The 16,423-nt window shown below is 39.2% G+C and overlaps 1 protein-coding gene, 1 non-coding gene and 1 pseudogene across 3 annotated transcripts in view; all 3 read right to left on the reverse strand.

Moving 5' to 3' along the window:
• Nucleotides 1–16,423, reverse strand: part of NUP210L (nucleoporin 210 like) — a 98,320-nt gene that overhangs the window by 10,080 nt on the left and 71,817 nt on the right. For both annotated transcript variants that reach the window (XM_045545156.1, XM_045545155.1), the window contains exons 29-33: nt 11,273–11,364; nt 8,409–8,583; nt 6,936–7,111; nt 6,231–6,448; nt 3,527–3,663 (exon numbers count right to left, since the gene is read on the reverse strand). In XM_045545156.1, coding sequence (XP_045401112.1) covers nt 3,527–3,663; nt 6,231–6,448; nt 6,936–7,111; nt 8,409–8,583; nt 11,273–11,364 — 798 coding nt within the window. The remainder of the gene's footprint in view (nt 1–3,526; nt 3,664–6,230; nt 6,449–6,935; nt 7,112–8,408; nt 8,584–11,272; nt 11,365–16,423) is intronic.
• LOC123636157 lies at nt 1,677–1,780 on the reverse strand. Its single transcript, XR_006734365.1, has one exon. It is a non-coding gene; the product is annotated as a U6 spliceosomal RNA (small nuclear RNA).
• On the reverse strand, nt 14,569–14,668 carry LOC123636174 (annotated as a pseudogene).

Here is a 16,423-nt window from a genome sequence, read left to right on the forward strand (position 1 = left end):
AGCACATAACAGGATTCAATGAGTATCTGTTAGTGAATAATTAATAAGGATTCTACAAAGTATACAAATCCAAATATAAGTAACCTTTTGACTTCCCTGTAGTATCTAACACCACAGCCCATTCTTTCCCTTGCCTCCTGTAACACTCTTTTTCTTTGCTTTTCTAGTTCCTAGTCCCTTCTTAATCTCTTTTTCTAGTTTTCATGCCACCTCTGTCCTTGAACCTCTTACCTGCTTATGATACAAGTTCTATTTGGATGTTATCCAAAGTTTCCCTCTCTACCCTTATAGTCTTGTGGGGTTTTTTTTTGCTTTTTAATTTAATTTTTTTTTGAGACAGTCCCACTCTGTCGCCTGAGCTAGAGTGCCATGACGTCAGCCTAGCTCACAGCAACCTCAAACTCCTGGGCTCAAGGGATCCTCCTGCCTCAGCCTCTGGAGTAGCTGGGACTACAGGCACTCACCACTGCACCTGGCTAATTTTTTTGTTTCTAGTTTTAGTTGCCTGACTAATTTTTTCCTCTAATTTTAGTACAGACAGGGTCTCACTCTTGCTAAGGCTGGTCTAGAACTCCTGACTTCAAGTGATCCTCCCACCTTGGCCTCCCAGAGTGCTAGGATTACAGGCATGAGCTGTTTTGGGGTTTTTTTTTGAGACAGTCTCGCTTTGTTGCCCAGGTGAGAGTGCAGTGGTGTGATCATGGCTCACTACAACCTCAAACTCCTGGGCTCAAGCAATCTTTCTGCCTCAGCCTCCAGAATAGCTGGGACTACAGGCGCACACCACCATACCCGGCTAACTTTTCTATTTTTAGTAGAGACGGGGTCTTGCTCTTGCTCAGGCTGGTCTCGAACTCCTGAGCTTAAGCGGTCCTCCTGCCTTGGCCTCCCAGAGTGTTAGGATTACAGGTGTGAGCCACCTTGCCTGGCCTATAATCTTATGTTGAAGCCACCTTGATTTATGCATTGCTCTTCAAGCAAAACGTGTACTGTTATTTGCCTTTGCACATCTATTCCTTTAGTTTAAAATGCCTTCTCTCCTTTTTTCTGCCAGGCAGATTCCTAATCCTCAAGACTTAGTTTAAATGTCATCTCTGGAGTGGATAAAGAAAATGTGGTTATATATACACACCATAGAGTACTACTCAACCATAAAAAGGAATGAAATAATGTCTTTTGCAGCAACTTGGAACTGGAGACCATTATCCTAAGTACCTCAGGAATGGAAAAACAAATACTGCGTGTTCTCATTTATAAGTGGCAGCTAAGCTATGGGTATATATGGTTACACAAAGTGGAATAATGCACATCAGAAACTAAGAAGAGGGAGGTTGGGAGGAGGGGGAGGGATCAAAAACTATCACATATACTATTCAAGCAACAGGTATATTAAAAGCCCTGGTTTCACCACTATACAATTCACTGGTAACAAAAAACACTGTACCTCCTAAATCTTATTTTTGAAAAAAAGGCACCTCGGGAAAATCTAGCCTTAATGGCTAGGCAGAATATTCTTATATATTCTAAGAGCATTTCTGACATACGGCAATGATCACTAATGTTGTAATTATTTGTGCCATATATGTAATTATGTCACCACTAGACTGTGAGCTCGTTAAAAGAAAGTACCAGATATCATGTGGGCACATATTAGGTAATTTTTAAAAAATATTTTAAAAAATATGGAACACTTCATGAATTTGCGTATCATCCTTGCACAGGGGCCATGCTAGTCTCTGTATCGTTCCAATTTTAGTATATGTGCTGCCAAAGCAAGCACTCATATTGGGTAATTTAATGCTTATTTTACAGAGTTGTGAAGATTAAAAATGACAGATGGATGTAAAATAAAATTTAAAAAAATAGATGTGAACTGCCAAGCCCATAGTAGACACTCAAAAAATGATAGCTATCACATTTGGGGAATGAAAAAACGAACAAACAAGTGCTTTGAGGAAAGAGGAAGGAGGAAGGAGTATTTAAGGGGGAGATAGAAAAGGCTTCCCCTTCACTTGTTCACCCATCTCACCTACTCAAGGATATCACTCCAGAAATTCTTCCTACTTCTATATCAAATTTTCCTTTTCTACTGAGTCATTCCCAATCCGTTATTTCTCTCATTGTAAAAGAAAAACAAAACCCAAAACAAACTCTTAACCCCAACTCCTTGAAGAGCTATCTATATTCGCTGCCTCCAACTCCTCTTCTCCAGTTCTCCAAACATTCACTCCAGTCTCTCCACTGGAGCTACTCATCAAAATCACTGGTCTCCATATTGCAAAAACCACTGGTCATTTCTCAGTTTTCAGCTTACTTAACCTATCAATAGTATTTGACATGGTTGATCATTCCCTTCCTCCTTGAAATACTTTCTTCATTTGGCTTCTAGGACACCAGCATTTCCAGGTTTTCCTCCCACTTCACTGGTTGTTTCTTTGTTTTTTTTGAGACAGAGTCTCACTCTGTTGCCCGGGCTAGAGTGCCGTGGCATCAGCCTAGCTCACAGCAACCTCCAACTCCTGGACTCGAGAAATCCTCCTGCCTCAGCCTCCCGAGTAGCTGGGACTACAGGCATGTACCACCATGCCCAGGTAATTTTTTCTATAAATATATGTTTTTAGTTGTCCATATAATTTCTTTTCTATTTTTAGTAGAGACAGGGTCTCACTCTTGCTCAGGCTGGTCTCGAACTCCTGAGCTCAAACAATCCGCTCGCCTCGGCCTCCCAGAGTGCTAGGATTACAGGCGTGAGCCACCGCGCCTGGCCCACTGGTTGTTTCTTATAAGCCTTTCTTATTGGTTCTTCTCTCAGAGCTGTTAATGTTGTAGTGCTCCCAGAGCTTAGTACTCAGATCTTTTTTTCTATTTTATACTCATTCTATTGGTGATCTAATGCCTATAAATGTCTCTATGCCAGTGATTCCTAGACTTTTATATCCAGCTACCTCAATAGATCCATTTGACATTTAATAAACATATCCAATTATACATGTCCAAAACTGACTGATATTCCCTCCAAAACTGTTCCCTCTACAGTTTTCCCCATTTCAGTTGATGAGCATGCTATCCTTTTAGGTGTTCAACCAAAAACCTGAATCATTCCTTGATTCTTTCACACTCTACACATAATCTGTCAGGAAATTCTATTGGCTTTACCTATAAAATACACCTACAATATGATCAACTTTTCACCACCTCTTCTGTTACCCTCCTGATCTGCCATCATATCTCACCTGGATTATTGAAGTAGACTCCCAAATGGTCTTTCAGCTTCTACCCTTGCCCCTGCTGTCTAGGATCAACCAGTAGCCACAGTGACCTCTTAAAACATAAATCATATTAATCATTCTTCTGGTTAACAATCCTAAGCATTGTTTAGCTTTATGTTCCAATAGTGTTAGCTGGCTGGCCTTATATCTGTTATGTGAGTATATTTCCTTTCCTAGGATGTGTTTTCTTTGTGCATATCTCCTTGTATGGAAATAGTCTCTCTTAGTCTCTTCAACTCTGGTACAGTTATGTTTACCTCTCGATATGTTTTCACTACTCCTGGGATGTCATGAAAAATTGTTGCAGTTCCTGGACTCCTGGCCACTCCTACTCCAGTAACAATGTCTGTCTGTAGAATATTGTCAGCAGAAATCATCCACATCCCGGGTTCACCTAGGAAAAGACAAGAAAGCACTTGTCTGCAACCTTTGATATAAATCACTCTAACCCTATGTAGACTCCAAATCAGTAGACTTTTCAAGCATGCAGATCTCTCTTTCCAGGAGGAACACCCAGCTTTGAGGATAATTGTTTTATGAATGTCAAGTTCCCCTCTATATCTCATGCCAGCAAAATAAAACAAGACCTACAGACCTTCTGAATCATACAAAGAGCTACTTAGTAGTGAAACCACCTTTTACAAATTAATAAAGGAATGCATTTCTTCTCTGGAAGTCTTAGAAAAAAAAAGAACTGTGGTAAGGGCCTAAATTTTGCAAAGGCACAGGCATAGCTAAAAATAATGGTATTAACCAGCCACTGTCCCCTAGTTTGCTTTCTTATAATTGCTACTCCGGAGTCACATAGCTGATGGTCATAAAGATTCTTAACTTCCTCCATAGATAACATCACCTTTTTGAAACCTAAGGGTAGTTTTTGAGATATCTTCCAGGCCCTGCATTCCAGTGGATTGGGTGACCCACCCAGACCAATATCAAGAAACTGACTCAGTTGGTATTGCTGCCCCCACCCAGGAACTGACTCAACATGAGAAGATGATTTCTGCACTCCTATAATTTTGCCCCAAACCTGGCCAATTAGCAGACCCAATTGCCTAATCCTTTACCTACCAAACTATCTTTAAAAACCCTTTCTCCCAAATTCTTGGGGAGATGGATTTGAGAAATTCCTCCCATCTCCTTGCATGGTGCCCGTGATATTAAACTCTTTCTCTGCTGTAAACCCTGCTGTCTCAGTGTGTTGACTTCCTCTTGAGCAGTGGGCAATGAACCTGGTTGGGCTTTAACAGCAGGAGAATGTAAATGTTCTCTTTAGGAAAAAGAAAAACTCTTTTTACATACAAAGATACCTCTCTGAGTAAACTTTGTTTAGACGCTGCTAAGGACAAATGTGCATTGAGCTAGTGATTGATGCCAGCAGGAAGACTGCAAGATGATGACAGCTGGCAGGAGAGAGGATTTGTTTATTTTGGCTTAGGTCTCAAGATGACAGAAGAATGTACCTAAAGGATTACTGATCTTGGCATGTGGCCCTTTGCTTCCTCATACAAAATGGTATGAATTTGGGATGGACCCCAACATTGTAGAATGGAAGACTGAGAGACAATGCTGGCAAAACCTAGCTAAAGAGAGTAAAAAGGCCTCTGTTTCATTGACAAGAGATTTACAATCATAGGATTTTAACTCTCACTGTCAACCTTAAAGCAGGTTTGGCTGATTGGGCCTAGATTACATGTTAGTAGTGACAACAGGGGTGGCTGTCTTTTTTTTTTAAGACTAGTCAAGTGTAGTAGTGAGAAGGGGGGAAAGTAGTAGAACAAGGAGTTCAATCTGTAACTGACTGTGAACAATCAAGTGAGATAACTCACTACCTTCGGACAAGCCTAAATAGGGGCGGCTTTCAAATCAGCTGTAACAGGCTTGGAGGATTCACCTGAATAGAGCTCCCTTTGTACCAAGTCCAAAATGTGTAGTTAAAGTCAGGTCCAACATTACATCACTTTACCTAAACAGTATCCATAGTTCCCCAAAAAGGTTGCAAAGCCAAAGCCACATACCAACTCAAGCCAGTCTTATTTGTATATATATACCCAGGCGGTGTACACCACTTTGAGATATGCTATTTGTAAGCCCAAAAAATTCACACATATCCTAACCAAGGACTGATTTTCTATGATTTTATTTAACTCAGTAGCACTTCTTAGAACAGAAGTGCTTTGCTGATCAAGAGTATAGTGTAGCCCAGTACAAGGCCAAACCTTATTACAATGATGATATGTTAGGAGTCAGGCCTTGAAACGTGCTTCACAAAATAGTATACACACAATTGGTTCTTAGAACTAAAGCCTTATTGACATTTCCTTCCTTTTATTTCTCATCATTTTATTTTATTTTATTTTATTTTTGAGACAGAGTCTTGCTCTGTTGCCCGGGCTAGAGTGAGTGCCGTGGCCTCAGCTTAGCTCACAGCAACCTCAAACTCCTGGGCTCAAGCAATCCTTCTGCTTCAACCTCCCAGGGAGCTGAGACTACAGGCATGTGCCACCATGCCCGGCTAATTTTTTCTATATATTTTTAGTTGTCCAGCTAATTTCTTTCTATTTTTTTAGTAGAGACGGGGTCTCACTCTTGCTCAGGCTGGTATTTCTCATTCTTTACTGTTCTTCAATTTAGCAATTACTCTCCTTCAAAAGCTGGGAATGGAGGAGAAGGCAGTGTACCCTGCACTACCTACATAATATAACATAAAGCTATGTATCCAATAGGCACTTGATAAATATTACTGGCTAACTTCTAATTGGCTGGCTATTGAGCAAAATGGGCATTAAGTTGAGAATTATCAGTTAACATGACAAATAATAAAACACTCAAAAGTATTTTCTTCCTCAGAGAGGCCCTCAGATTTTAGATCATTTGGGAAAAAAATCCTCTAAGGGATTAGTTGCTTTCTAATCCTCACAACTGTCAGTGGTCAGGTTGAAAAAGGGAAGGTATACAGACCATGCTGGCTGACGAGATGAGTACTGAAGCAGATGACATCTCCAACAAAGGTAAGCTTGGTGTCTGGCTCAATGGCATGCTCTACAGCAACAGGAATATAATCTGCCATGCCTGGATGTCTCCGGTCCCACAGCCCCACAAGTGTCACCCCTCTGTTCACAGCCTGGGCAATGTAAGTATAGTTCCTATTCCCTGGTCCAATACGCAGCAAGTCATCTCTGAAAGTAGACATGAAAAGTAGAAATCTCTAAAAAGAGACAATAGTTAGGAAAAAGTTCTGGGGTCAGACCCTATCACAACATTTTATATTCAGTAGCTCAAAAGTTCAGAAGGATTCCACAACAGAGAGTAAGTAAGTATAGGCCAAGGATCAATCTACCTTTATGTGTATAGTGCCAGGTAAGGCTTTTTTTAAAATTCCTGTAAAGCTTTTTCATAATAACACTCCAGTTAGCTCCCTATGGGTCTTTCTGTGAACTAGGACTTGAGAGATTTAAAACATCCTGAAATTTTTCTTCATTGACAACTACTAATACCATTCTTTAACTGAGTCTGGTCTTTGTTTTTTTTAATCTTAATGAAAGAAATAAAGATTACATTCCAAGTTCAGAATGTGAGAGGAATTTACTGGAGCTGCTATATAATACTAGCCTAATCTGCAAGATTCCTACCACAGCATCAACACCATTCCTTTGACTTCCATACCTGTTCAGAGCCAGATAAAGCTGGGTATTGTGTGTGTGGAATTTCTCTCCGATGCTATTATAAAACTGAACAATGAAGGTGAGAGACATCCCCAGGGGAAAGGTTGACAAGGTCCTTCCTTGGGCTGTGTATAGCTTGGGTTGGCTGCTCATTCGCAGGTATGTCACTGGTGCTACCTGTGGGAGACAAAACCTACTGGTACAGAGAAGGATGCACTGGAGAAGTGCTGCAACCATACTCTGAGAATTATAATCAGTGATAAAGAGTTGTGTTCCTCTTCTGTAAAAAACAGCTTTTGATTCAAGATGACTTAAGTCTGAGTGAAAAGAAATATGACAGCACAGGAAATGGGTTTTTAACTATTAAAGCTGTCAGAATATGAAGAGAAGCTGGAGCTTTCTGAGGAAAGGACTTCAGTTCATCTATTTTGTGCCAAGTGCTCAATATTTACCATTAAATAACTGATATTTTATCAGGAATACTACAGATTGTGTTTTTACACTGTAAGAGATAGCTCTGATACAGTAAGAGAAGTCCAGCTTTGAATCATAGTTTCATCATATCATAGCCTCATGTAGCCATTCTGCGTTTCAGATTTCTTATCAGTTAAATGGGAATAATAAATGCCTACCTTATAAGGATTTTGTGGTAATTAAAGGAGATAATATACATAAAAGGACCAAAATAGTGGCTGTAATATAGTAGATGTTTAATGCCTAAAATTTTTTTTTGTTAGACTAACATCATTGAGGTGGCTTCTAAATTTTTTTATTCTAATGACAAAGCTTAATTAAAACGTTTTTTGTTTTATTTTTTAGAGACAGGGTCTTGCTCTGTTGCACAGGCAGGACTTGAACTTCTGGGTTCAAACAATCCTCCTGCTTCAGCCTCCAGAGTAGCTGGGACTACAGTCATGTACCACTGCACCCAGCCAAAAGCTTAATTTTGATAGTTCTACACTCCTCCCACACCAACCCTTTTGCCAAAGCTGCTCAGAGACCCCATCTCTATTGAAAACAAAAAATTAGCTGGGCATGGTGGCGCATGCCTGTAGTCTCAGCTCCTCAGGAAGCTGAGGCAGGAGGATGGCTTAAGCCCAGGAATTTGAGGTTGCTGTGAGCTAGGCTGATGCCACAGCACTCTAGCCTAGGCAGCAGAGTGAGATTCAGTCTCAAAAAAACAAAAAAACAAAAAAACAAAAAAAAACCCCACTGCTTAGAAAACAATCATACCAATCTGAGGCCAATCCTTTTTATAACAAGGGCTCTAAAGTCCATTTTAATTTGATGGCTTATAACCATGTCAAGATTGGCCTCATATCTTTTTTTTTTCTTTTCTGTGTCCTAAGGAGGACCAGGATGGCCTCTTATCTCACAGTTTCATTTCTGACTTCCAGAAAAGTTTCTACTTCTTAAAAAAGGAAATTTGTTTCCATGGTATTCCTTTATTTTTTTGGCAAGTCCCTGAACTCACCTGAATCCCAGTTATTGTTGTTTGGTTGACTCCAAAAGGTTCAATAGAAGTGACTTCCAACACAGCAGAACCTGCAGTGGAACCAGCTGTCAGGAGCCCTTCACCATCCTCCTCAATGACAGATGAATTAGGGAAATACTTGAGAACACGAGAACTCACAAAAGCAGCTCCTTCCCTAGGGAATAAATGGAGCAATTGGCATCTCTTGGGGGCCCTGTCTGATCAGACAGAAAAGAGTAAAAATTGCCAGGATCACTGTTAGAGGCTGTACTTGAGGAAACTGCTTGCCATTCTCCATGCTGTGTGCCTATTTGTCCCTCAGGTAATAGTGTGCCTTTGGATTATTCTTATCTATTTAAAAATAAAATCCTATTACATATTTATCATTAAAAAATTATTCAGCCCAAACCATTAAAAACAAGTATTCAAACAAATACTTGTACATGAATGTTCATAGCAGCACTATTCAGAATTGCCAAAAGGTGAAAACAACCCACATGCTCATAAGCAGCTGAATGGATAAACAATGTGATATTTCTATACAATGGAATATTATTCAGTTATAAAAAGGAATGAAATACTAATACATGCAACATGGATGAACCTCGAAAACATTATGCTAACTGAAAGACACCAACACAAAAACTTGATTATATGATTCCATTTATATGAAATATCCAGAATAGTTAATACCATAGGGACAGAAAGTAGATTAGTGGTTGCCAGGAGCTGGGAGGAGGGGAGATTGAGGAGTGACTGCTTAATGGGTATATGGTCTTCCTTGATGGTGATGAAAATGGTTTAGAACTTGATAGAGATGATGTTTGCACAATATTATGAATGCAGTAAATGCCACTAAATTTTGCACTTTAAAATGCTTAGTTTTAATAGAGGAAATGCTTCAAGACATAAGTCTGGGAAGAGATTTTATGAATAAGACCTCAGAGCACAACCAACAAAAGCAAAAATAAACAAATGGGATTATATCAAACTAAAAAGCTTATGTACAGCAAAGGAAACAATCAACAGAGTAAAAAGACAACCTACAGAATGGGAGAAAATATTTGCAAACTACTCATCCGACAGGGGATTAATATCCAGAATATATAAGGAAGTCAAACATCTCTACAACAACAACAAAAAAATGAACAATCCAATTAAAAATGGGCCAATGGCCAGGCGTCGTATTATGCGCCTGTAGTCCCAGCTACTTGGGAGACTGAGGTGGGAAGATCACTTGAACCCAGGAGCTGAAGGCTGTAGTGAGTTATGGTTGTGCCACTGCACTTCAGCTGGAGACGGAGCGAGACCCTGTCTTTAAAAAAAAAAAAGGGCAGATGATCTGAACAGATATTCCTCAATAGAAGACATACAAGTGGCCAACAAATATATATAAAAAAATACTCAACATCGGGGAAATGCAAATCAAAGCCACAATGAGGCATCATCTCACCCCAGTTAGCACGGCTATTACAAAAAGACAAAAAGTAAATGCTGCAAGGATGCAAAGAAAAGAGAATTCTTATACACACTGTTGGTGGGAATGTAAACTAATACAGCCACTATGGAGAACAGTAAGGAGGTTCCTCAAAAAACTGCAAATAGAACTACCATAAGACCCAGCAATCCCACTACTTGGAATTTATCCAAAGAAAGGGAAATCATATCGAAGAGACATCTGCACCCCCACATTTTCTGCAGCACTGTTCACAACAGCCAAGATATCAAATCAACCTAGATGTCCAACAACAGATGAATGGATAAAGAAAATGTGGTATATATACAAAATGGAATACTATTCAGCCATAATAAGAATTAAATGTTGTCACTTGTGGCAACAAGGATGGAACTGGAGGGCATTATGTTAAGTGAAATAAGCCAGGAACAGAAAGATAAACACTGCATATTCTCACTTGTATGTGAAAGCTAAAAACAGTTGATCTCATAGAAGTAAAAAGTAGAACAGAATGGATGATATAGAGACTGAAAAGGGTAGGAGGAAGGGAGGGACAGGGAGAGATTTGTTAAAGGATACAAAATTACAGCTAGGTAAGGGAATAAATTCCAGTGTTCTAACCAGCAGTCCCCAACCTTTTTGGCACTAGGGACCAGTTTTATGGAAGACAATTTTTCCACGGATCGGGGGTTGTGGGCAGGAGGAGCTGAGGCAGTGATGGGAGTGATGCAGAGTGGCTGTAAATACAGATGAAGCTTCCCTCGCTCACCCACCACTCACCTCCTGCTGTGAGAGGTGGAAGACAATTTTTCCACAGATAGGAGAGGGGTGTGGGGCAGCAGAGCTCTGTGGCCCAGGGGTTGGGGACCACAGTTCTACAGTTGTTGACTATAGTTGATAATAGTATATTATATAGATTCAAATATCTACAGGAAGGATACTCAACATTCTCAACACAAAGAAATGATAAATGTTTGAGATGATGGATATGCTAATTATCCTGATCTGATCACTACACATATGTATTGAACATCACTATGTTCCCTATGAATATGTATACTTATTATCTGTCAATTAAAAAAATAAAATTAGGCTGAGAGCAGTGGTTCATGCCTATAATTCCAGCGCTTTGAGAGGCCAAGGCAGGTGTATTGCTTGAGTGAACCAGGAGTTCGAGACAGCCTGGGCAAGAACAAGACCTATCTCTGCAAAAAAAAATTAAATTAAAGAACAATGAGAATAAAATGGTTAGTTTTATGTTATCTGAATTTCACCTCAGCTCAAAAACAATTATTCAGAAGTTAGAAAAATCACCTAGAAGGCAAAGTAGTCTTTCCATGTGCAAAATTTTACTGAAAATATACTTAAAATTAGAACCTGGCCTTTCCTTCTTCTCCCTTCTACTTACCTGTTGGTATGGAGTTTGAGCTGAGAGTTCATAGGCATCAGAATCTGCTCAGGTTGGCACTCTGGATAGAAAAGTTGGAGTTTTTCAAACACCTAAAATGAGAAAATAATGTTTCCTCATTTCTGGGAAAGATAAATTATGACATTTATTTACATATGGACTTCAGTATAATCTCAAAGAGATTATATGCCCGTAAATGACAACTACAAATCAACAGTCTGCTTAACTTCTGAATAGTCTAAAATCTTCCACAATACTCCTTTCCTAAATGAACGAGGCACCTAAAACATAGCTAGGTGTTCTAGAAATATAATGTAATATGAGCTCCACTTCTGACTATAAGGGACTGGGCATTTGGCAAAATTTATACTTACCACATCCTCTGTATTACTTAGATATTAGATATAAATAACTTTGAAATTTCTAGTTTTAGCTCTGTTAACCTGAGATGAAATTTCGAAACAAAGAACGTATAATATTAAATTAGCAAGAGACACCATCCAGGTCTTCTACCTTCTAGTAATGTATTCTTTTGTCTACACCACACTGAATCAGAGAACCAAAGCCAAAATAAAGGGTAAAAAAAAGAAAAAGAAAAAAGTATCAGTCTCAAATTCAGAGACAGAGAAACTTACGTGTCCCACACAAATGGTAACTTTTTTGTATGCAAATATCTTGGTTGGTTTGTTTGTTTTTCTTTGAGACAGAGTCTGGCTCTCTTGCTCCAGCTGGAGTGCAGTGGCGTCATCACAGCTCATTGCAACCTCCAACCCCTAGGCTCAAGCCATTCTTCTGCCTCAGCCTCCTGAGTAGCTGGGGCTACAGGCACACACCACCACACATGGCTAATTTTTAAAAATTTTCTGTAGAGACAAGGTCTTGCTATGATCGGGTCTTACTCTTGCTCAGGCAGGTCTCGAACTCCTGGCCTCAAGTGATCCTCCCGCCTTGACCTCCCAGAGTGGTAGGATTACAGGTGTAAGCCACTGAACCTGGCCATCTTGGTTTGTTTTTTAAGCCAATTTTTTTGTATATTTCAAAATATCAACGGATTCAACATGTAACAACGGTTACATGGATACCATTTATAATGCTTAAGTTGGGGCTTTCAGTGTGCCCATCACCCGAATAGTGTTCATTATACCAGATAGGTAGGTTTTTACTCCTCTCCTCCTCCCTGCTTTTTGATTTCCAAAGACCTTTACATCTCTTTGTGCCTATGTGTGCCCATAGATTAGCTCCCAATTATTAGAGAGTACATGTGGTGTTTGTTTTTCTATTCCTGAGATACTTTACTTAGAATAATGGTCTCCGATTTCATACAAGTTGCTGCAAAAGACATTATTTCACTGCTTTTTATGGCTGAGTGTAGTACTCCATGGTATATATGTACCACATTTTGATAATCCACTCATGAATTGATGGGCACTTAGGTTGATTCCACATCTTTGCAATTGTGAATTGTACTGCAATAAACATTTATGTACAGGCGTCTTTTTGATAAAATGACTTCTTTTCCTCTGGGTAAATACCAAGTAGTGGGATTGCTGGGTTGAATGGTAAGTCTACGTTTATTTCTTTGAGGAATCTACATAATGTTTTCCATAAAGGTTTTACTAGTTTGCAGTCTCACCAACAACAGTGTTATAAGCATTCCTTTCTCTAACTTTTTCATAATGGCCATTCTGACAGGGGTAAGGTGATATCTTATTGTGATTTTTTTTTTTTTTTGAGACACAGTCTCACTCTGTTGCCCGGGCTAGAGTGCCATGGCATGAGCCTGGCTAACAGCAACCTCAAACTCCTGGGCTCAAACAATCCTTCTGCCTCAGCCTCCCAAGTAGCTAGGACTACAGGCATGCGCCACCATGCCCGGCTAATTTTTCAATATAGATTTTTAGCTGTCCATATAATTTCTTTCTATTTTTAGTAGAGATGGGGTCTCGCTCTTGCTCAGGCTGGTCTTGAACTCCTGAGCTCAAACAATCTGCCCGCCTGGGCCTCCCAGAGTGCTAGGATTACAGGCGTGAGCCACTGCACCCGGCCGTGTTTACTGATTTGTGTAAGTTGAACCATCCTTGCATCCATGAGATTAAACTCACATGATCATGGTGAATTATTTTTTGATGTGCTGTTGAATTCAGTTTACTAGTATTTTTTTTTTTTTTTTTTAGGATTTTTGCATCTATTTTCATAAGGGATATTGGTCTGTAGTTTTCTTTTTTCATTGTGTCCTTTCCTGGCTTTGGTATCAAGGTGATATTGGCTTCATAGAATGAATTAGGGAGGATTCCTTCCTTCTTAGTGTTATGGAATAATTTCCGTAGGATAGGTACCAGTTCTTCTTTATTGGTTTGGTAGAATTTGGCTGTGAATCCATCTGGTCTGGGGGTTTTTGTTGTTGTTGTTGGGAGATTTTTTATTACTGCTTCAACCTCACTGCTTGTTATTGGTCTGTTCAGGATTTCTATTTCTTCCTAATTGAATCTTAGGAGGGTGTGTGTTTCTAGGAATTTATCCATTTCCTCTACATTTTCTAGTTTATGTGTGTAGAAATTTTTGTAGAATTCATGGATGATATTTTGTATTTCTGTGGCATCAGTTATAATATCTCCTTATTCATTTCTGATTGAATTTATTTGGGTCCTTTCTCTTTTACTTCTGCTTAATCTAGCTAGAGGTGTATCGATTTTTTTTCTCTTTTCAAAGAACCAACTTTTTGTTTCATTGATCCTTTGGGGTTTTTTGGTTTATATTTCATTTAGTTTTGCTCTGAGCTTTGTTATTTCTTTTCTTCTGCTGGGTTTGGGTTCAGTTTGCTCTTTTCTAGTTCCTTGAGATGTGACATTAGGTTGTTAATTTGTGGTCTTTCTGATATAGGCATTTAAGGCTATGAATTTTTCCCTTATGACTGCTTTTACTGCATGCCATAGATTTTGATAACTTGTGTCCCTTTTGTTGTTCAGTTCAAGAATCTTTTGATTTCCATCTTAATTTCATCATTGACCCAATGGTTGTTCAGCAGCTGATTGTTTATTTTTCAAGACTTTGTGTAGATCTGAGTGTTTCTCTTGGAATTGATTTCTAGTTTTATTCCACTGTGGTCTGGTAAAATATATGGTATGACTTCAATTTTTTTGAATTTGCTGAGACATGTTTTGTGGCCTAAGCTATGATCAATCTTGGAGAATGTCCCATGTGCTGATGAGTAGAATGTATATTTAGTAGTTTTGGGGTAGAATGTTCTGTTAATGTCTGTTTGGTCCATTTGTTCTTTTTTAAAAAATAATTTTAAAAAAAATATGGAATGCTTCATGAATTTGCATGTCATCCTTGTGGGGCCATGCTAATCTTCTATGTATTGTTCTAATTTTAGTATATGTGCTGCCAAAGCAAGAACGGTCCATTTGTTCTAGTGTGTCATGTAAGTCCAGTGTTTCTTTACTGGTTTCTGCTTCAATGATCTGTCCAGCTCTGTCAATGGGGTGTTGAAGTCCCTGGCAGTTACCATGCTACTGTTTATTTCTTTGCTTAGATCTAGTAAAATTTACTTTATGAATTTGGGAGCTCCTGTGTTAGGTGCATACATATTTAAGATTGTTATATCTTCTTGTTGAATTGCTCCCTTTACCATTATATAATGACCATCTTTGCCTTTTTTTCTAACCATTGTTGATTTAAAGTCCATTTCATCTGACATTAGAATGGCTACACCTACTTTCTTTTGGTTTCCATTTGTGTGGAATATTTTTTCCATCTCTTCAGCTTGAGTCTGTGTGAGTCCTTGTGGGTTAGATGTGTTTCCTGGAGACAGCAGATAATTGTGTTGTGTTTTTTCATCCATTCAGTTGGTCTGTGTCTTTTAAGTGGGGCATTCAGACCATCCACATTGAGTGTTAGTAATGATAGGTGTGATGCTGTTCTGTTCATCATGTTGGGTGATACCTTATTGTTTTGTTTTCCCTCTTGAACTATTATTTTAGAAGAGCTATGAGCTTTAACTTTTAGGTGTTTTTACACTGGTGGGTATCTATTGTACTGTTCCATGTATAATGCAGTTCTGAGCATTTCCTGTAGGGCAGGTCTGGTAATGACAAATTCCCTTAATGTTTGCTTGTCTTGAAAAGTCTTTATTTCTTCATCATTCATAAAACTTAGTTTTTACAAAATTCTTGGCTGGCAGTTGTTCTGTTTATGAAGACTAAAAATGGGGCCCCAATCTCTTCTGGCTTGTAAAGTTTCTGCTGAGAAATCTGCTGTTAGCCTGATGGGATTTCCTTTGTAGCTCCTGTGCCTTTGGTTCCTCCCCTGAAGCCCCTCCACTGCTGCAGGGCCCTGCAGCTCCATCCCCAAGCACCAGTGCTGCCATTGGGCCACTGAACCCAGCTCCAAGACTCCCTGCTGCCATAGAGCCCCACAGCCATGATGCTGAGGCTTCCACTGGCTGCCTGCTGGGAACCACCCAGTGGTCCAACACTCTGCCAGGGATCCACCAGTCTCCAGCTGCATTGCACCTGGACCCTGGATGAAAGTTATTGTTTTCTTCTTGCAGCTTGTAGAATTTTCTTCATTTTGACTTTGGCCAAGTTGATGACTATGAGTCCGGAAGAGGTCCACTTTACTATGAATCTTCCTGGTCTTTGATGATCATCTTGTATCTGGATATCTCTGGCAATACCAGGGAAGTTTTCCTCAATAAATCCCTTGGATAAATTTTTGTATGCTTTTTGCTTTTTCTTCTTCTTCCTCAGGGAATACCCATAATCCATATATTAGTTTGGTTCACGTAGTCCCATGTTTCTCTGGGTGATTGTTCATTCTTCTTTATTTTCTTTTCTGCATCTTTGACTGACTGGGTTAGTTCAAAAGCCTTGCCTTCAAGTTCTGAGATTCTTTCTTCTGCTTGGTTTAGCCTGTTGTCGAAGCTTTCTGCTATATTTTGAAATTTCCTAAATGACTCTTTCATTTCTTTAAGTTCTAGTATATCCTTTCTTATGTTGTCTAGCTCTTTAGCAACTTTTTCATTTTTTTAATTGATGTCCCAAAATATTTTTTTGGATTCTTTTTGTTGATTTTCAACCTCTCTTCAATTTCTTTCATCTTATTTTCCATCCATATTCTGAATTCCATTTCTGACATTTCAACAATTTC

Source organism: Lemur catta, chromosome 3 (genome assembly GCF_020740605.2).
Source record: "Lemur catta isolate mLemCat1 chromosome 3, mLemCat1.pri, whole genome shotgun sequence".
Taxonomy (NCBI): Eukaryota; Metazoa; Chordata; class Mammalia; order Primates; family Lemuridae; genus Lemur; species Lemur catta.